At 35.3% G+C, this 21965-nt stretch overlaps 1 protein-coding gene across 1 annotated transcript in view; it reads right to left on the reverse strand.

Moving 5' to 3' along the window:
- Window positions 1-21965, reverse strand: part of CSMD3 (CUB and Sushi multiple domains 3) — a 646074-nt gene that overhangs the window by 107287 nt on the left and 516822 nt on the right. Inside the window, exons 37-46 of the mRNA XM_087931634.1 lie at window positions 18668-18772; window positions 13980-14098; window positions 12835-12904; window positions 12090-12206; window positions 11361-11570; window positions 9206-9394; window positions 7778-7955; window positions 4765-4910; window positions 2055-2135; window positions 342-455 (exon numbers count right to left, since the gene is read on the reverse strand). Coding sequence (XP_087787760.1) covers window positions 342-455; window positions 2055-2135; window positions 4765-4910; window positions 7778-7955; window positions 9206-9394; window positions 11361-11570; window positions 12090-12206; window positions 12835-12904; window positions 13980-14098; window positions 18668-18772 — 1329 coding nt within the window. The remainder of the gene's footprint in view (window positions 1-341; window positions 456-2054; window positions 2136-4764; window positions 4911-7777; window positions 7956-9205; window positions 9395-11360; window positions 11571-12089; window positions 12207-12834; window positions 12905-13979; window positions 14099-18667; window positions 18773-21965) is intronic.

The following is a 21965-nucleotide window of genomic DNA, read 5'->3' on the forward strand; positions in this document are numbered from 1 at the left end:
ATCATTCACTGTTTCTGATGGTCCGGTTTTAATAGCCATATATTATGATTGAGAAGATCATTGCTGCAATACCACTCTTGTTCTTTTACCCATAGCATATGGTAAGAAAAAGGAAAGGAAATAAGACAATGCACAAAAAACACTTTTGAATAAATCCTTTCAGGAAGGGTTCACATTTACCCTCTAGATATTCCTCAACTTCAAATCAAACTTAGTTAGTATTCCCATTATATATTGTATATGACTCTCTTCTGGTGTTTATCGATGCTAACTAAATATTGCATGCAAGACATCAAAGTAAGCAAATATATACTAAAAGGTTTTTAAAAAGAATTTAAAACCTTGGCAAGAAGGTGGCACGCCATCCATCTGCAATCTCTCTCCTAGTCGACATGTCAGAATCTCATTACCAACTAATGTAAAACCTGGTAGACATTGGTACCTTATTATGTCCCCTGTGTAATAAAAAAGGAGGAAAAGAGAAAAGATTGTAGTTAAAGAGCAATTAATGAGGACTTTCAGTGTTGACAATAGCATTGATTAACGAAGCATGTTTGCCACCATATATAATGTGAAAATGACCACTAGCACAAATAGGTTCCATTAGACAGAGGAAATGATGTGGCAAATAAGCCTAATTTGTCACACATTTGCATGATTGTGAATTTGTGGAGTTGAAAAGCTTTATATGTTGCAGTTATTTCAGTAATTTAAAAAGAGCATCTAGTTTTCTTATTTCTAGCACTAATTTCAGAAATTATATATCTATAAAAGTCATCAAGTTGGTGTTGACTCTTCATAACCACATATCAGGGGTGGGATCCGACTGGTGGAACTACCGGTTCGGTGATTTTACGTTTTGCTGCGCACATGTGTATATCATCATCAGCTAGCTGCCAGAACAGCTGAGCAGCACTGCGCGCTGGTGCGCAACAGTTGAAAAGACACCCTTTTCCTGCTTTTTCAACCGCCACTGTGTTGTTCAAAGCAGGTGGGTGGGCCAAAAGAGCAGCAGAAACAGAACTGGTTCTATGCGTGCTCTCTGTTTGCTGCTCTTCAGAGCAAAAATGTAAAATCACCGAACTGGTAGTTACACCGGTCGGATCCCACCCCTGGCTTCTAGGGAGGATGTTTCACCTATCATTTAATAAAAATCTTGTTTTAATTTTTTGCAGAGCTATGGTACTTAGCAGTATTTAGCAATATTTATTTTGCCATATGTGAATGTTTCCCTGTGAAGCCTACTTTAGCGTCAACATCTTTAGAGAGAACACAATCTGAAATAGCTGTACACCTAAGCAGCAGAATGATTTCTTAAAGCCTTTACAGCAAGTGAACATCTGATACAACAAGAAAACTGGTTTTAAGGAAGATGCATTTAGCCAGGTAATGGACATCAAATTGCCTCTGGCTGTACATGTCTGTCTCCTCTATCTGCACATTTTGCTGTTTAGGATCACAGCCAAACCCTATTGGTTGGATGAAGAATGCCACAGAGTGCAAAAGGTTTTACAAGAGCAGTAAAATGAAGTATCTCAGAGGGACCATAGAATATAAAGTATGGCTATGGTAAAAATAGAAAAGGGCTCTTTGGATATACCTGGAGTGTCTGGGAAATTTCATAATAGGATGTCTTCTTGCAGTTTTATTACTGATAAAATCAGCCTTGAATAGCTGAAATTACTTCAAAGTGTATAAGCAATTTAAAAATAGAAAATACAGTTTTTTCCACAAGCCAATTTAAGTGTTAAGTACTTTATTTTGGGAAAGAAAATATGACCCACCTTCCCTCCCTCCCTCCACCCACCCATCTAATCTAATCTAATCTAATCTAGGTATCTTAATATTTATAACTTTACAAAATAATGAATCCATGTAATTACAGAAGTTCCTCTGTTCCTCACTTAGATATATCTATATATAGATATGTCTTTTATTTGCATACATCATAGAAAACCTAAATATAGGAACTGCCACAGATATGGACATGCATGTTAAATATGGTACTTTTTTTGGAATTAAATAGATGTTGTCTATATAAATATTAACTTTACCTATTTCAAATTCATCATCCTCAGTCAGAACTTCAGCATTTGGTATACTTTGTGGAGGCTGACACACTCGAAGTTGATATGCTATGAAAGTAGCAGAAATGTTTCAATTTAGTACACTGTTCCAGTTTATATTATAACAATAAGCACATTGGAAGTGGAAAAAAAAATAGACACAAGAAATTACAGGGAAGTTAGCTTGCATCTAACACCACTTATTAGGTTTAAAAGGTTTTATGGGATTTTAGGGAACATATTTCATAATATTTATGACAAACACCTTTATTGATATTTATTTATTTAATTAATTTATATTGCTGCCTATTCACCAATGGCGACTTAAGGCAGTTTACAGAATATAAAACCACATTTAAAACAATAAAAACTAACAAAAAGAATCAAATAAATTAATATAGTACAATATAACAAAATCACTCCCCAACTCCCAACCCCCTGCCCTGGCAACAGCAGATCACACGAGCCATTTAATGAGCTCTATTCTGCTCTGGGTTCCCCAGGCCCGCTGGCAGAACCATGTATTCAGCACCTTCTGGAAGAGTATTAGAATGGGGGCTGTTCTAATCTCTGGGCGATGATGTTTCAGAGAGAGGGAGCCACCATGGAGAAGGTCCTTCTTCTGGGTCCCACCAGGTGTATCTCCCTCGGGGATGGGACCCACAACATTCCCTGCCTCTCCACTCTGATGGGTCAGGTAGATGTGACCGGCAAGAGATGGTCCCTAAGATAACTTGGTCCCAAGACATGAAGGGCTTTAAAGGTGACAATCAGCACCTTGAATTGCACCTGGAAGCAAATTGGAGAGGTGATACATGTGCACACTAGGTCTGCACAAACCATGCGGGCTGTTGCATTTTGCACTGGAGCTTCTGGATGCTCTTCAAGGGCAGTCCCTTGTTGCAATAGTCAAGACAGGAATTGACTAGGGCATGAGTAACTGTGAGTAGGGACTGTTAGTCCAGGAAAGAGCATAACTGTTGTACAACCTGCAGTTACACAAAGGCCCTCTTGGCTACAACTGCCCCCTGCTCTTTGAGCAGGAGTCATGAGTCCAGGAAAACCCCTAGATTACACACAGGGACTGTTTGGGGTAGTGTCACCCCACCCAAGACCAAAGGTGGGAATTTTCCTGAGCCAACGAACCTGAAACCCAGAGCCACTCAGTCTTGCAAGAGTTTAGTTTTAACCTATTGCTCCCTATCCAGCCCCCAATAGCCTCCAGGTACTGTGAGAGGAAGGACATGGCATCACTTAACTCAACATGGGCCAAGCCATACAGCTGAGTATCATCAACATATTGCTGATACCATAGTCCATGGTGATGGATGATATCACCCAGTGGCTTCATATAAATGTTGAACAAGAGCAGAGAAAGTATTAAGCCTTGCCAAACCCCTTAAAGCAAGCTAGATCTCTCCCCTCCTATCAACACTGACTGAGAGTGGCCGCAGAAGAATGAAGTGAACCAAGACAGCATAAGGCCTCCCACTCCTATCCCCCAAAGCCACCCCATGAGAATACCATGGTTGATGGTATAGAAAGCCACCGAGAGGTGAAGTAGAGCAAGGATGGATGGACTATCCCCATTTCACTCCTGTCAGAGATCATCCAAAAGTGCGACCAATGCCATTTCTGTCCAAATCCAGGCCTGAATCCTGACTGGTAGGGGTTGAGATAATCTGTTTCATCCAGAAACCTCAGCAATCACCTTCTCAACAACCTTCACCCAAAAGGAAAGGTTGGAGACAGATCAGAAATTATCCAAGCAGGTGGAATCCAGCGATGGCTTCTTAGGAAGAAGGGTGGACCACAGTGTCCTTAAAATGCTGGGGCACTGCCACCTCTTGTAAGGAAATATTAATCATCACCAGAGTCCACCCACCTGTCATCTCCTGGGAAGCTTTCCCAAGCCAGGAGGGAACATGGCTCTAAAACACAGGAGATTGCATGCATACTCCCTAGGATTCTAGGATTTGTTGTATATTTCACATATATTGGTCAAATATGAGCTAGATTGCAATCCTGTTAATTAAATTCAAAACTATTAGTCTGAACAACTCTTTCTACCAAATATGTGCTCCTTAAAGGCTACATGAAACTTGTCCTCTATATTATATTCCATATTATACCATACATTTTTATTTAAATGCCACAGTGTTTTTATAAAAAATACTATATTTTATAATGAACAAAAGGTGGAATTAGATGACCTTCAAAGTATTGTCTTCCTCTACTTGCTTCTTTCTACTCTTGATGTATGCTATAGAAATCAATCTATCATTATTATGCTTCATTCCACATTCAACCAGATGTTTAGACTGGATTTAGCATTTTTATCTACCTATTGAATCCTTCCCAAGGACCTTGCATTGGAACATGTTGTTGTTTGATGATGTTAAAGGTATCATCACAGAATGTAAGCTATTCCAAGATGCTGTCTTTTGCAATTGACTGATGGGGTCTTTGTCAATGTCAATGGGACATTTCAGGTACAAACTTTGCCCTGCTCTGTTATTAGATTCTCATTCTACCTCTTGGACTTCTTATAAATCCTCATGTTTACTATTATGTAATTATTACTGCCAAGCAGAAATCATTTACCAATCCAACTAGGAATATGTCCTATGTGTTTATTATTATTAAAAAAAGAAAAGAATACACATGCACACACATCCTTTAGGTGTGCGACACTAACCATGGTAACTAAGGACAAAGAAGCCACTTGTTGTAAAGTCACTGTGGAACTTTATTAGAACCTGATTTGAGGTGCTGTAGACAGATTCCAATGCAGTGTTGCCACTAAATTGACCAATTTGAGGTGAATTTTGCTCAGGTCCATCCCTAGAAAAAAGAGAGAGAGAGAGAGAGAGAGAGAGAGAAAAGAAAGAAAGAAAGAAAGGAAGGAAGGAAGGAAGGAAGGAAGGAAGGAAGGAAGGAAGGAAGGAAGGAAGGAAGGAAGGAAAGATTTCACAGTTAAATAAATTTATATTTGCTTTAAGTAAACATTCAAGGCACATCGCAAGTGAAATGAAAGCAAGAAAACAAGAAATTCTATCAGCTCTATCAATTCTATCAACAAGAGATTAAATTCATAGAGAGCATCTGTTTCCCTTTACATTACTTTTCTTTTTCATTACAATGGAACTTGAGATGAAATGTACATAGAAAAGTACAGATGTATAATGTAGATGTATAATATGGATAGAATATAGATGCAATGTCCTACCTGTCAATGAATACTTCAGCTTCAACCATAATAATACAAGAGCAAACAATAGATACAAACTCAAGGTTAATCGCACCAAACTTGAGTGCAGGAAATACGACTTCAGCAACAGAGTAGTCAATGTTTGGAATATACTACCTGACTCTCTGGTTTCTTCCCCAAACCCCCAAAACTTTAACTTTAGACTGTCTACTATTGACCTCACCCCTTTCCTAAGAAGTCTGTAGGGGATGTGCATAAGTGCACCAATGTGCCTACCGTCCCTGTCCTATTGTTTATTTTATTTTTTATTTTCCTATATGTATCCATGTATTCATAACTATGTTTTTACTTATACCTATTATCTTGTAAGCAATTGACAAAAATAATAAATAAATAAATAAATAAATAAATAAATAAATAAATAAATAAATAAATAAATAAATACATCAACAGATGTGCAGAAGTAGTTCCTGGAAAACACACTCTGTTTGTTTGGAATCCAAATAAATAAAACTAATAAAACATCATAAAAGGCAAACGGCCTAGGCTGAACACACCGTTATTCACATTTAGCTAAAATAAAGTTCCACTTCAATATTTTGGTTTATACCTATTTTGTGTTAACCCTGATTCGTAAGAATATTTATTTCCTCATTTTGCCCTGCCCACTGGGTCTTGAAGTCTCTAGGATGATAGATATAATATTTTTCCCTTGTTTCAATTATGGGATTTATAGTAGTTTGAATTTTTCATACTCTTTTCCATTATGTAATATGATACATGGTGTTTTACAGACACACACACTCATATAGCACATTTTGGAATTAATGAGATTCTTTCTAATATATTTTATAAATGTTTAATATTTTGAAAACTATTTTTATAGAATTGTTATACTCTTTTATGTTAATTTACATAAAACTTTGTTGCTGTTTTCTGTAATATAAATATATTTCAAATACATATTTGTTCTGTGTTTATTTAGTAATCATTGTGTAAATATTTGTTTTTCATTTAAAATAAATATTTTGCATTGATTTTAATAAGAAAGCTGCACTGAAAAATCTAAAATACAGAATTAGAACCTTCATGTTAAGTAACTATATTTCAGGTGTTAGAAGTTATTATTAATTATTAAAAAATCATGATAGATAGATGATTATTAAAGTAATAAAAATCATGATAGATGATAGATACAGAGAAGATGATAGATAGATAGATAGATAGATAGATAGATAGATAGATAGATAGATAGATAGATAGATAGATGATAGATAGATAGATAGATAGATAATGTCTGGATTATGATTTTATTTTATACATTTGAAATAATGAGACATTTGGCATATTATATTTTAAATTCATTTACACACCAGAAAAAGAACTTCAATAATTCAACACATTAAATATGTGAGGAATATAGAAATAAACATTAATTTTGATTAAGAAACAAATGTTTCTCAGTGATGTATCAACCTTAAATGTGTTTGACCACAATTAAGTGAAATTATGTTCAATGATCCTGTATTAATAGGTTTAGTCTTTTGAATATAAATTTACAGAATTCATAATGTAAGTTTTATAAACATGTAATCCCAAAGATACATTTTCAAAGATCTTAACTATAACCCTATCCTAGAGTGAACAATATTAATATTGTACTTATTGTTGACTAATTCAGTGGTTGCCAACCAGTGGGCCAGGAATTACTGGTGGTCCTTGGGAAAATTTTGGTGGTCCTCAGAGAAATGTCACCCCCAAAGCACCCCCCAAAACAATTAATCCAGGCTGCGCTGCCCACATGGCTTGCGGGAACACAAGTCTTATATCACTTTGCAAACAATATGAGATAACTTACCCCACTTGCCCCATGTCCCTGGCCTGGCCACCGGACTGCTTCTTTCCACTTCTTTCTTCTGCTTTTGGATACATGCAAGGAAAGCATGCAAGTTTTTCTTTCTCTCCCCCAAACTCAGACAGAAATGAGTTTTTGGGACCCTGCAAGGCTTCCTGCTCCAAGAGGTTGGGCGGCGTGACACGTCTCACAAAGACTCGTTTTTGCTGGATTTGGGGGGGAAGAGAAAGAAAGATGTCTGCTGCTTCTGCTGCTTTCCTCTCATGAAGTCAAAAGTCTCTCTCTCTCTCCCCCTGAGAATGGAGCTGGAGACGTTATCCTGCGATACCAAATAAAGAATGATCGATTGGTAGGAAAATGGGTGGGAATTTTCCTGCAGACTTTTTGGGGGATTTTCCCAGGGTCTCTGGTCTGCAGGATTTAAATTATGAGTTTGGTGGTCCCTGAGGTCCAAAAGGTTGGCAACGCCTGGACTAGTTGAGACTACATTGTATGGAATACTTAGCATAAATAAACCAATATTAAAATAATCAAACATCAGAGCTGTTACAAACAATCAAAACAGCAATTTGCATTTAGTAATTTTACATGTTGCTATGCATGAGTTATTGCATAATAAAAAATATTATGGAAATTTTTGCTTACCAAACTGTTATAAAATCATATATTGGTTCTGTTTGAAGAACAGTAAAATTGATATAAATGCCATTTCCTGGTGGTACTCTTACAAGCCAAAAACAGTCTTGGAAATTTGGATATTCATCAGGGTAGCCAGGTGAATATATTGTACCATTCATAGCAGTTATATTTCCTCCGCAAAGAGCTATGAGAAAGGAAAGAAGGAGGGAGGGAAGGAAGGAAGGAAGGAAGGAAGGAAGGAAGGAAGGAAGGAAGGAAGGAAGGAGGGAGGGAGGGAGGGAGGGAGGGAGGGAGGGAAGGAAGGAAGGAAGGAAGGAAGGAAGGAAGGAAGGAAGGAAGGAAGGAAGGAAGGAAGGAAGTTAAGCGTAGCAATTTCATAATGTTTATGAATTTTCTAAAAAAAATATAATGGGAAAATATATATTTTATAGCTTTAGTATAAAAAGAGCAAAACTAAATCACAAATGATTCCAAATATAGATAGCCCTGCCAGAAAGCAAATCAAAACTGAAACACATATTATGGATTTTTAGAAACCCTGTTTTTTTAAAGCTACAATTAGCTTCATAATTTCATAAAATAATATTAAAAAGTTCACTACACTGAAAAATTTTCAGCAGGAAGAACATCAGAAATTGTTCACCAAGGGAAAGATAATAAGTATCATCAATCGAAGGCTAAAGTTCTAGAACCACAGTTTTTCAACTTTGAAGAGTAATTTTTTAAGCCGCACCCTATGCTCAATAAATCCATGTTCTTGTAATGATATATCTTATATATAATTCAAACGTACATTCTTATTATTAAACCATTTTCACATTTGTAATATTCTATCAATCAATATATGTTATTAAATCAAAAAACGGAAAGAAAAAAAAAACTCTCTGCAAAATGACTAATAATAGCATCACATTTAATTAATTAATTATTTTTTATGCTGTCCATCTGACTTATCATGTGACTCTGGGCAGCTTATAAGTTCTACAAGTAGAAAAATAATCAAAATATTAAAACATTAAAACTACACATGTTAAGATTTTAAAACCAACTTGAAACCAGATCTAAGAGACAGATAGGATGGGGGTTAGATCTTCTTACCCCCTCCTACATGCAATATAATAAAGTTAGAATTCTACTTCCAATGCCAGTCAGTCAATTTTAGTCAGTCTGACTAAAATTGCTATGGTTTATTTGCAGCAGGAATATTTCCTTGGATATCTTCTGTTGCTCAACAGTCTAATTACTGTGTAGATCCCTATCCTGCTTTCAATCTGTTGTCTATACCTATCTTTTCAAACATTGAATTTAAATTACAATATTTGAGCTTTTAATAGGTGGTGCTGTAAAAAATCAAAACCAAACATAAGAAATAAAAAGGGTCTGTCTGTCTGTCTGTCTATCATCTATCAATCTATTTATCTATTGAAAACATACCTTCACACCTTGGAAGAGGATGGTTCCAGTTACGACTGATTCCATGAAGGCAAGTAAGGGCTGAATTTCCAATTAAAGTGTATCCAAGAAAACACTCAAATGAAACAGTCTGTCCTACAGTAAAGTCAGTTCCAATTACAAATCCATTTCGGAAGGGACGTGGATCAGGACAACTTTGCAATTGATACGCTAGAAAAAAAAATATGTCGGTGTACCACAGACATGAAAGGTATTTATTGACAAATAATTCTTGACAAATTTTACACACCCCTTTTTCTGTGTGCTTCTCTTACTAACACATGATCACAGTACTCATATAACCATAGGATATTCCTAATTCATTGTTGTTATTGTTATTAATTGCACAGTCAGCCATATGTTCAGACTGGGTTTGACATTTTTGTCTACCTATTTGCAGGGGTCTTCAAACTTGACAGATTTAAGACTTGTGGTGGATTTCAACTCCCAGAATTTCTCCTCCAGTCATGTTAGCTCAAGAATTCTGGGAGTTGAAGTCCACAAGTCTTAAACTTGCCAAGTTTGAAGACCCTTGACCTATTGAGTCCTTACTAAGGACCTGGGATAGGGAAATCTGGATGTTTGATGGTGTTACAGATATCGCCACAGGATGGAATCTTTTTTCAAGTAAAGCTGCCTTCTGCAATTGACTGGTGGCAAATTTGTCAATGCCTAGGGTGTTCAAGTGGTGCTCCAGTTGCTTTGGGACTGCACGCAAGGTGCCTCTTACTATTGGTGCTACGCTTACTTGCCTTTGCCATAGTCGTTCTATTTCTACTTGGGGTTTTTTATATTTTGTTATCTTCTCCTGTTCTTTCTTTTTTCTTCTGCTGTCTCCAGCTAGTTCCACATCCACCATCCAGACTTTTTTGTCTTTCTTATTGACAATGTTAAGTCCAGGTTATTATGTGGCAGGTTCCTGTCTGTCTGGATTCTAAAGTCCCAGAGCAATTTCACTTTTTTTTCATTTTCTATGATTTTTTCTATTTTATGGTCCCACCAGTTCTTGCTTACAGGCAAATGATATTTCCTACAGATCTTCCAGTGCATCACTCTTGCTACTTTGTCATACCGGTGCTTGTAGTCAGTTTGTGCAATCTTCTTGCAGCAGCTTACCAGGTGGTCCACTGTTTCTTCAGCTTCTTTGCATAGGCGGCACTTACTGTATGTTGTTGTTGTTGTTGTTGTTGTTGTTGTTATTATTATTATTATTATTATTATTATTATTATTATTATTATTATTATTATTATTATTATTCGCACAGTCAGCCAGATGTTCAGACTGGGTTTGGCATTTTTGTCAATCTATCAAGTCCTTAATATCATAGTAAGATGTCATAGAATTGAAGACATCTTACTCATCTGTGTTTTCAGTTCTGGCTCTGCATTACTGCAATACACTTGATATCTATAAAAAAACTATACCTTTCTCAACAAATGGAGCCAAAGATCTTTTTTATTTAAAAGTTTAAGTTGTGGCAAGTCCAACAATAATGACAAATCAATGTTGTTGTGTGTCCTCCTTGGCACACAACACTTATGCATTGTTTGAAAAGCTCTTTGGGCTTACATATTAATAGTGAATTAAATTTAATGGGAGGCACACGACATGACAACTTATTTATAAACAAATCCTATTTAACCTCATTTACTGAAATCATCCACTTTCATAATATCGTATGAGAACTGCCAACTTGTAAGAAAACTGGTCAGAAAAAAAAGCAGGTTTCATAGAAATTGTTCTTTTAAATGGAGAGGTTTTTGTTGGACTATTTTAACTGTACCATAGTGTGTGTGTGTGTGTGTGTGTGTGTGTGTGTGTGTGTGTATTTGTGATTATATGCTCCCAAACATAAATAGTGGATCCAATTACCACGAGAAATAATTAGTAAGTAACATTGTCGATCACTTCAAACACAAACAAGACTGTAATCTGTTGGTAATGCTATAATTTGGGATAATGGACTTAATGGTCTATTTTATTCCACTTTATTTTATCCTATGATTCCTTAAATGAAATCACTGTGAACCTAAAACTAAAACAAGCCATTCTTTATATTTCTATAGTTTCTCACCATTTTCAATAATGTGCTTTGCATTGTAACAAAAAAAAAAAAAATTATAGGTCATTACACACCTTGATACACAATATGAAATCCTTGTTTGTTCTGAGAGTAATCGCTGTGAAAATATAAGCTAGTTTCATGCGTTGTACTGAAAAGGGAAGAAGGGAGCTGAGTTCCGCTGAGTCTACCAATGGCAGTGCTAACATCGGGGGATCCACTTCTAACTTCCAGGTAATCATGGATTGTCTCCGTTGAAAAGTTTACAAATTGCAAGTGCACACCTGAAAATAGTTTTTTTTTTAAAAAAAAAATAATAATAATAATTTGATGAATAAAGTATACTTGCTATGCCCTGTTTTAAATGAGAATCATACTTCGTCGGGCTTCACTTCTTCTAAATCAGTGGTGTTATTCTACCGGTTCTGCCCAGTTTAGCTGAGCCGGTAGCACCGATGACCAGGAACACCAATCTGGTTTTCTCCAACGCTCTGCTGTCGGGCCCACCCACCTGCCTGGGCTCCCATACTAATTTTTATGTCCTGCTTTTGAAGCACAGCTGCTTTGCACTGCAAGCAGATTGCTGTGCAGCAGCTGCTGAAGCAACAGGGAGAGTGCAGGCTTGCAGGAGATGAGTCAGAAACTGAGTGCACCTACACAAAGTGCTTGTTTAGCATGCGTGCACATCCGAATTTTGCACGCATGCACAAAGTGTGCCCACCAAGACATGCTCACCAAACCAGTGGTAAAAATATTTGAAACACACCACTGTTCTAAATGGTAATAAATTGAATAAGACATACCAAAGCCAACAGGCAGCTTGATGGTCCATGTACAATCCAAACTACTGGGATAATTCCCGGGAAATCCTGGGCTAAGGATCACACCACTGAAGTCTGACATGGAACCACCACATTGTGCTACAAATGAGAAGGGGGAAAAGCTCATTTAAACCATGTTATCTTTTCCTGCCTGTGTAAACTTCAGCTTCCAGAATTCCGAGAGCTTGGCTGGGAATTCTTGGAGTTGAAGTCCATGCATTTCAAAATTGCCAAGTTTTAAAATAGTATTTTAAAGAAATACACGGAAAAGAATTGGATTTTTCTGTTAGGCAATTATTTACATTAACACAGTTTATTCAAGTGTCTGAATCTCCAGCTCCTTATTCTTTTGATCCAAATTTAGCTACAAACTCTATCTCTTCTGAACAAGAGTTACATAGATAGAAAAGATTAAAGGAGGGTAGGGACTAGAAAATGAAATAGGATAACAGGGAAAGTAGTTGAAATACTGAACAGAGTACTCCCTACAGTTTATTTTGTTATAGACTCTCTTTGTATTTCATAATGTATCAAACTTGAGCCTCCACAATGTTTTTATTTACCTTTAGAAAAAATGTAACTATTTTAGCATTTTTTTAAACACAATATATTCTGTTTCCATCATGGAACTCCCTCCATCCTTCCATCAAGCCACCATAATACTTCCAAATATATCTCTAATACAGTTGTTCCATTTTTTTTTTAAATTTATATATGAAAGATATACCTAAGCAAATCGGAATAGGATAATTCCATCTTCTCACTGGTCCAGGCATGCAGGTGATATGTGAATGTCCCTATAAAATGACAAAACATTTTAAAATGATCAAATTAACAGTTCTGTGCTACCCTTTATTATGCATAACAATAAAATTCCATCATGAGATGTAAACCTGGGAGCCAAACTGTCTCAGAAGGTCTCATTAACATGGCCAATTGTGGTCGGGTTTGGCTGCAGCAACATTAGCAAGTCATTGGCACAAAAACCTCCACTGGATGCCTCATATGCTGCCAAATTCTGGCCCTGCTAGCTGATTGCATAGACAATGTTGCTTTACTGAATTTTAACATATATGCCAAATGGCAAAGAACAGAAGCCAGTGATGGTGTGTGGAATATGGCAAGCGTGGCATAATCATGGGGTATAATGGATAATGTTTTCTTATCTATCATATGGGCAAGTGATCAGATGTTCTTCTCTGAATCATGTTATAAAGTATGATTTTCACATTCCAAACTATATTTTCACTTAGGATCTGGAAATAACAATCACACTGTAATTAAAAGAAAACAAAACCATACATGATGATTTACAAGCTCCAACAAATGTCAGATTTTGGTGAATATGTTGGATATGCTACTGAAGTCTTTAATTTTGTGAGAAAGAGAAATGTTTTGAGATAGATAGATAGATAGATAGATAGATAGATAGATAGATAGATAGATAGATAGATAGATAGATAGATGATAGAAAGATAAAAATATGACAAACAGACATGGAAGAAAGAATATGAAAGAAACCCAATATATATATAAATAAAACAATTTTAGTAGATCTCTAATTTCTTCCTGCATCTATAATCTACACATTGTAGTCATCCATGTTTTTCTCCCCTAAAATGCTACTGATATTTCTAAAGATTCATGGTATTACAAGAAGTGGGTGTTCCTTAAAACAACTGCATCTATGTTTGTGTCTTGGGTCCAAAATTATATTTTGAAGGAGTTATAGTAACTTCCAGAAAACTCAATCTTTATCAATTTGTATGTTTTTCCATTCAAATAATGATTTTATTTTCTACTAGATTACAGAAATGATAACATCTTAATTAAAAAATTAATAATACATCTGAACTTGAAAAAAGAAACTACCTGGAGAGAATATCCTTGGTCACACTGGAAGGAAACGACATCTCCCACCATGTACCTGTCTCCAATCTTAATTCCACTATTTGGGATCTGAGGCTCAGGGCAGGAGTCCAAACCTATAGCTGTGGAAAGTTAAAAAACTTAAAAATGACAAAATAAATTTATCCTTTGTTATGCAGATTCTGACATAAAAAGTAGAACATTAACAAAATTCCCATACCGAGGAAGATTTGAATCAGTAACACAATAATAAATAATTATTTAAAACTGTCTACCTTCTAGAAGCTTCACAAGTCTTAAACATTTGACAGACCACTCCCAGAGTTAGTGGCAACTATAAAACAGAGTTGGCTACACCCAGATCATGCCAACATGTTAATTCCCAATAAATCTGGCTTAGTTTTGGAAGCTTGGCTACTCATGATTTAATTGGAGTAACTGCCGGAATCCTGACAGTTAGCAGAATACAACCATATTGGATTCCTGTCTCTTTCAGAGACTTCCAAAACCCATCAACAAAAGCCAAGTGCATGATACTGCCTTGGAAAAGGGAAAAGCTAAATGTAGAACAATGGACAAAGAAGAGGACTAATTACCATTTGTACGTAAGTATAGTTGAAATATGAATATATATATATAACAATTAGGAGCTTCAAGAGAAAAAGCAGAATTATGACCTTTGAACAGAACAGTATGAAAATAAAGTGCAGGTCATCCTTGACTTATGACCCTTTGTTTAACAACAGTTCAAAGTTACATCTTGAAAAAACTGACTTATGACCTGCACTCCCATTTATGACCATTGTATCACCACCATGATCACAATTCAGGCCCTTGTATTTCAGCTGTACCTCCTAGAAAATTCCTCCTAGAAAGGACAGTTGGTCAAAGGTTGTTCACAGGATAAATAAATCATCCTGGATTTTAAAAATGTGTTTCAAAAATTCACATATTACATGGCAAACCTTTCACTGAGCTATATAAACTATTTCTATATTCTTATGTTCTAAGTCCTTTGCGTGAAAGCTGAACAATACAAACATTTAAAATATAGTAAGCAAGGATGGAACATTAAGTATCAAATATGAAGTGGAACAAAAGAAAGCTTTTCTAAATTTGGAGTCAAATAAAACTAAACAGCCAACAAATAGCCACAGAAGCTAAAAGCTTTCCAAAATAAATGAGTTTACAACCTTTCCAAAGGCTAGAAGAGAAAAACAGTTTCCCATGTCAACAGAAAGCTGATTCCAATGCTCTGGAGCAACTGTAATCAAAGTCTGATACTTGGCTGTTAACAGTTTGTCTCATATGAAGCTGAAAGAGATCTGAACATTTCCCCACAACTGGGACTGAGGCTTAAAGGGAAAGCTGGTCTCTTGAGGATCTCCATCTAAGACCACAACTAATATCAGAAACAAAAGAGGAGCACTCTGAGACTCAGAGATAGCTTATGTGTTGACATTCATTCTGGGCATGGATAATATAGGACAACCAGTTTGGTCTAGTGGTTAAGGTAGCAGACTAGAAACCGGAGGACTGTGAGTTCTACTCCTGCCCTAGCCATTACAGCCCACTGTGTGATCTTGAACCAGTCCCTCTCTCTCAGCTCAGCCCATCTCACATTCCTGCCTCAAAAGAGCCATCAAAAAATAAGTCAGTCCTATCATTAGGACCAGGAAAGGCATTTGTTCATCTTTCCAACACAGAAAAATGGCTGTGCTTGTCCAGTTGGGAATAAGCTCTATATATCGTGCAATCTTTTTTCTCTAATCAATTATATTAATTGTATTGTTCAAGTATAGCATCAAGTCTGTTTTTCAAACTGATGTTGACAATTCATATGTAATGTTTAATAAATAAAGAGAGCATATGCACAGTAGAGAATCCAGTTAATCTTGTTACATTAATTTGTAAAGTGTATAAATGTTTTCTACACACAAACACAGAGATTAAATGGAGGAGGGGAAATACGTTTATTCTTTTGTAGTTATCCCCTTCTCTCAAACCTATAGAACAAGATAAACTCGGATTATTAGAATTAATTCTGGAAAAAATGGATCATTTGATTATTAATTAATGTAATTAATGAGCCATAAAATATAAAATAAAAATGGTTGGAGACAAAAAACCAATCACATACTTTGGGGAATGAAGCAAAGATTACCATCATGATACGTATCCCATTATAATTTTGCTTCCTGTTTAATTGTCTAAAGGTTCAGGTAGATTCTAGCCTATGAAATTGATAATTTTATAAAATGATTTCCCTATATTACCATAATACAGGTAGCCATTTGTTAATGATCATTTGAAGTTACAATGGCACTGAAAAAAAGTGATTTACGACTGTTTTTCATACTTATGACTGTTGGAGCATCCACCTTTTGATCTAAGTTGAGGACTAGTTGTCATTATCATTTATCTGCAATGGAGGATATGAAAATGAGAAAGAAAATAAAAGATAAGTAGATCTAACCACAAATGGCCTATTGTAATTCTTCATCAAATCTGGGAGCACATAAATTGACTAATTTTACTGAGTTTTATCAGGAAAGATATTAATACCTTATATAACTTTAAAAACAACAACATCTATTTCCTGGTTCTAATAGCTCTGCTACTGAAAATACCCTTGTTCTGTTGAGATTTTTTTTGCCTGTGGATATAAATAAAAAAAAACTGCTAAAAATGATTGTCAGGTGATATACCATCACAAATAATGGTAAACTCATACATTCTTCACCAAAAATTTTTTCCATTTTGAAAAATATTTCAAAAAACAGGTTTTCTTTCAATAAGAAGAATAAAAAAATTGTATGAGAGACATATAGGAATACTTTTCCTATCTGGCATTGGAAATAAGAATGGGAGACATGAAGAAAAGAACTAAGAAGAAAAAGAAAAATGGAGGAGGTGGCAAAAAATATAGAGTGGTCTATTATGGGTCATGATTCTGTCCCATCTCTTATATAAAGAGCTGAATAATCCCCAAACACATACAAACTATCCTCCCTTCCCACTAACATACAGAGTAAACTTTATCTAGTGTGACTTTTTGGAACCTGAGATGAGAGTTTTGAACTACATGCTATCCCATCCTTTAACTTGACATTAGAAATTATGTTATCTATATCCTCTTCTTTTCATTTCACTTTCATCAACTGTGTGCAGTTTTGACAAAGAGATGAAGCGTGAAGAAATTATGAATTGTGGTTCAACTACTTCCTAATATTGCCAGTTATTCCATGTCACTTAAATCATTGTTGAGTAAGTGAGTAGTTAACAGAGCTAGACAACTGCAAGATATATTCTGTATGAAATGACTGAATCAAATATTGAGATCTATATATAATTGTGACAACTTTCTGATATTTCAAAGTATCATTACAGCTTTCAAACAACCAATTACTTGAACATTAAAAAAAAAAGGCAGCAAGGCAGTAAAATGTAAAATAAAAGAACAGGATTGCATGTCAATGCAGGAAGATGATTTGATAATACGCATCTCTCATAATTCTTACTTTAAAAAAATAAATAAATAAGAATATCTAGTTATATTACAAAATGGAACTGTGATTGAAGAATTTGGGGGTTTTCACAGATCAGACAAATGCCCACAACATGCAAGATTATGGGTCTGGTTTTGTTTATATCTATAGGACACGCAAGGTCTTCTATATGGAACAATGAGAAAATAACATACATTCTAGAGAAAAAGCCTTTTGCATTTATACAGGCTTTTTCACACAAATAATGGTTATTGTTTTTTTTATTATGGAGAGAAGGACACAGATTTGGTTTCAAATATGCAAGTGACACTATAGGAACCAAGCAAGAGTTGATTAAGCTTATATTTGATGTTACAATTGAATGCTACAATTGAATGTTACAAATTCTGTAACAAAGTTATCTTTTGACAAATAAACATTTAATAATAAGAAAGCAGCACATACAATCTGAAATATGAGAAGTAAAACCTTGGTGATTTATTGCTGTCCTGAATTTTCTTTGTTTCTCTTGCTTGTTGTCTTAGCCATTGTCCACTCTTCAACAAAATTCAAAAGTATAAACTACGAGGCAGATAAATTTAACTAACCCCGTGGATATCAAGTTGACTTATGGTCTCAGATGTGATTTAAGCCTTGCATTAGTTCTGGGACAATTTGCCTAAAAATATGTCACTTTAGTCATTCAAAATTGGCAGCCTTTCCTCTCCCTACTTCAAAGGATCAATAGAAACAAATTAAACCAAATCCCAGAATGATTTATCCCAGAATGATTCACTTTTTCATGTCTATCTCTGAAGGTGCTTGATGTTCCACATATATTTTTAACACTTACCTTTTACTTTCCCTTTTTTTACCCTTTCATTTTTCAATACTTCATCAGCTAATATCCTGAATTCTCAATCCTAATGAATACAGACTCTGGGATTCTTTATAGGGAATAGGATCGTTGTGGTTAAATATTTATCTTTTGTTACTCTATTTGTTTCATAAATTGAATGATTTATATATAACAAAATAATACATAATTAAAGCCAGAATAATTGTATGAAAATTCGCTACCTTGTGAAATTATCATTCCCAGTCTTTCAAAAGAACCAACATTTAATTTCTTGAAGCGTAAATGTCTACATTTTCAAAGTCATTCAGTCTATCTAATGGCAATATATATTGCAATTACATTACCTGTGTACTCTAAATGAAAGCCGGCAGCCGACACACTAATATCTGACTGAAAATTTAAGTACAAATTGTTGGATGTACTATTAAGAAGTGGAGGTATTGTGGTTCCTGGGAAGGAAAAAAGAAGTTTCCAGGTTATTAATCTTCAATTTATTTATTTATTTATTGTCAATTGCTTACAAGATAATAGGTATAAGTACAAAACATAGTTATGAATACATGGATACATATAAGAAAAAAAACCCAAAAACAATAGGACAGGGACGGTAGGAATGTTGGTGCGCTTATGTATGCCTCCTACAGACCTCTTAGGAAAGGGGTGAGGTCAATAGTAGAAAGTCTAAGGTTAAAGTTTTTGGGGTTTGGTGAATAAACCACAGAGTCAGGTAGAATATTCCAGACATTGACCACTCTGTTGCTGAAGTCGTATTTTCTGCAATCAAGTTTGGTGTGATTAACCTTGAGTTTGTATCTATTGTTTGCTCTTGTATTGTTATGGTTGAAGCTGAAGTATATATTGACAGGTAGGACATTGCAATGTATGATTTTGTATGCTATACTTAGATCGGACTGAATGCGGAGTAGTTCTAATTTTTTTAGGTCTAGACTTTCAAGTCTGGTAGCATAAGGTATTCTGCAACGAGTAGAGGAGTGGAGAACTCTTCTTGTGAAATATTTCTGGACTTTCTCAACTGTGTTAATATCAGATATGTAATGTGGTTTCTGCTATTTCTTTCTACATTTCACAGTTTTATCTATAAATGTCTCAGTTTACAATTTATATCCATTTCAAAAGAGTGCTTTTAATAGACAGTTTTTGCTCGACTCTGAAGCAACCATAGGATCCAGTCAATCACCTTGGTTCTTGGTGACTGAATTTGGAAAGATTTCATTTCTTTTAAAATTAAGTAAGGTTTAGAAAGTGAGTTTGAAGTAGTAAACTAAAGAACCAAAAAGCATGAGAAAAAAATGAAATTAAAGTACATGTAGTTTGTATCATTATATCTTCCAAACTATACCAGCTTCTACCACACCTATGAGGATCTTCTCAAGTCCACCTATCTTTGTCTTTTTCAGTCTTTTCATCCTCTTGATACATTTACAGATAGTCCTTGACTTACAATTCATTTAGTGACCATTTAAAGTTACAATGGCACTGAAAAATGTGACAGTTTTCTCCATGATCATGTGATCCAAATTCAAATGCTTGGCAACTGGTTCATATTCATATGACCATTGATACATCCCAAGATCATGTGATCACCTTTTGCAACCTCTGACAAGAAAAGTCAATGGAGAAACCAGGTTCATTAACAACTGGGTTACTAACTTATCAACTGCATGTGATTCACTTAACAACTGTGGCAGGAAATGTCATAGAATGGGGCAAAACTCGCTTAATAAATGTCTCACTTAACAACAGAAAATTTGGGTTCAATTGTGATCATAAGAGAAGGACTACCTGTACTATTTTTTTCATAAGTTTGTTTTGTAATTCAATCCTTTGTAATGTAATCGGCATTCATTCTGTAGCTGTGATCAAATCCTCAAATTGTTTCTTTCATATTGACTATTGACTTTTATAAGCAACCTATTTTCATGTACATATATATGTATGCATGTATATAGATATTTTTCACATTTTTAACTGCCAATCTCCCAATGTTTGGCAACCATTTGTTTTCATCTACTCTGCTTATCACAATAGTTCTTAAATGCCTTGTTCTAACTACACTCAACTTACTTCCACACAAAGGAGAAGCATGCTCTTAACACAGCCATTTCAGTTTCTATATGTATGCCTCACAACAGACTCCTGTTACTTATTATCTCTCTACTATTACTCCACTAGTCAGTCTGCCTATTATTGAGTCTTTGCTGTACACTTTAATTATGCCAAGTTCATGAAAACACATACCCAATTTGCACTGCATGCACAAATTAATTTATATGCACTCAAAAACAAATCACACATGAACTCTGGAGCTGATCTATACTTTACACCTATAATTAAAATATATAGCTCCACAAGAAAGCTTAATTAGAGAAATTAATGTTTAAAATAAAAGTCATAGTAAGTTCTGGTAAGGTCCCCTAAATTAGCTACAATTTCAGTTGTTCCTTTCAGCATTATTCTGGAGTATTAACAAAAAAATCAATGGTATATGGCCAGGGGTGGGATTCAAATTTTTTAGCAACTGGTTCTGTGGGCGTGGCTTAGTTGGTGGGCATGGCTTGGTGGTAATGTGACTGGCTGGGCGTGACCAACTCAACATCACTCATGTCGAGGCACGCATCTCCTCGCCTGGCCTCTCATGACTGTGGGGATGCTGCAACAGTCATAAGTCATTTTTTCCAGTGCCATTGTAACTTTGAATGGTCACTCCACACAAGCAAAGTACCAGCAAAGGAGGGAAAAAAAACCTCCAGAGACGTTCCTGAGACAGAAAGTCTAGTCCTGCCAAGAATGTAATAAGGGTTAATGGAGAGGCAGTTTCTGTAAGCAACACCAGAATGTTTCCTTCCTGCCTTCCTTACAGGATTAGGCCAGTAATTTCTTTTAACAACTGGTTCTCTGAAGTGCTTAGAATTTTAACAACCAGTTATAGCGAATAGGTGTGAGTAGAATCCCATCCCTGTATATGGTTTCCAGGCATAACTGCTGCTACTAACTGTGGTCACTATAAATATGTACAGAAGTTGATAGATGGACCAGAACATTTGGGATCTTTACAGACAAATTATTATTGTCCATTGTTATTGGTGAATACTTTGTTGGGCAAAACAGCAACTTTTTGGTACCACCATTTCTTAACAGTAAAAAAATAGTTAAAAGTAAAAAAGAACAATTCAGAAAGAAGTGAAATAATGACAAATATTTTTGCACTGAGGGTTGAAAGGTGAACAAAATAACAATGGATTTTCCATAAGGTGAAAGGTTCTTGGAATATCAAGCATGTTTAATTTATAAGCACATTAAAACTTTTGCAAAACACAGATAGTATTTTTTTAAATATTTTTGGCATAGCACAGAAGTGTCTAAACTAGCTGAAGAAGTTAATAGTTTCAGCTATTCATCAGATCTATGAAAAAGTCACGGCCAATCTAGCATGCAAATTACTATTATTTTCTTTTTCTTTCCTTTTCTTCTTCCACCTACATACAGAGTAAATAATGATGCTTAGGAGAAAAACAGGAAGAATCAAAAGCGGAGGAACTGCAAGGTCATGGCTTAATTTGAAGAGAAAGCAAAAGAATAGTGGGATAATTAAATGACTCAAAGTTATATAAAAGCTTTATA

The sequence above is a fragment of the Pseudonaja textilis genome, chromosome 3, assembly GCF_049901715.1.
Source record: "Pseudonaja textilis isolate UNSWEBS1 chromosome 3, rPseTex1.2, whole genome shotgun sequence".
Taxonomy (NCBI): domain Eukaryota; kingdom Metazoa; phylum Chordata; class Lepidosauria; order Squamata; family Elapidae; genus Pseudonaja; species Pseudonaja textilis.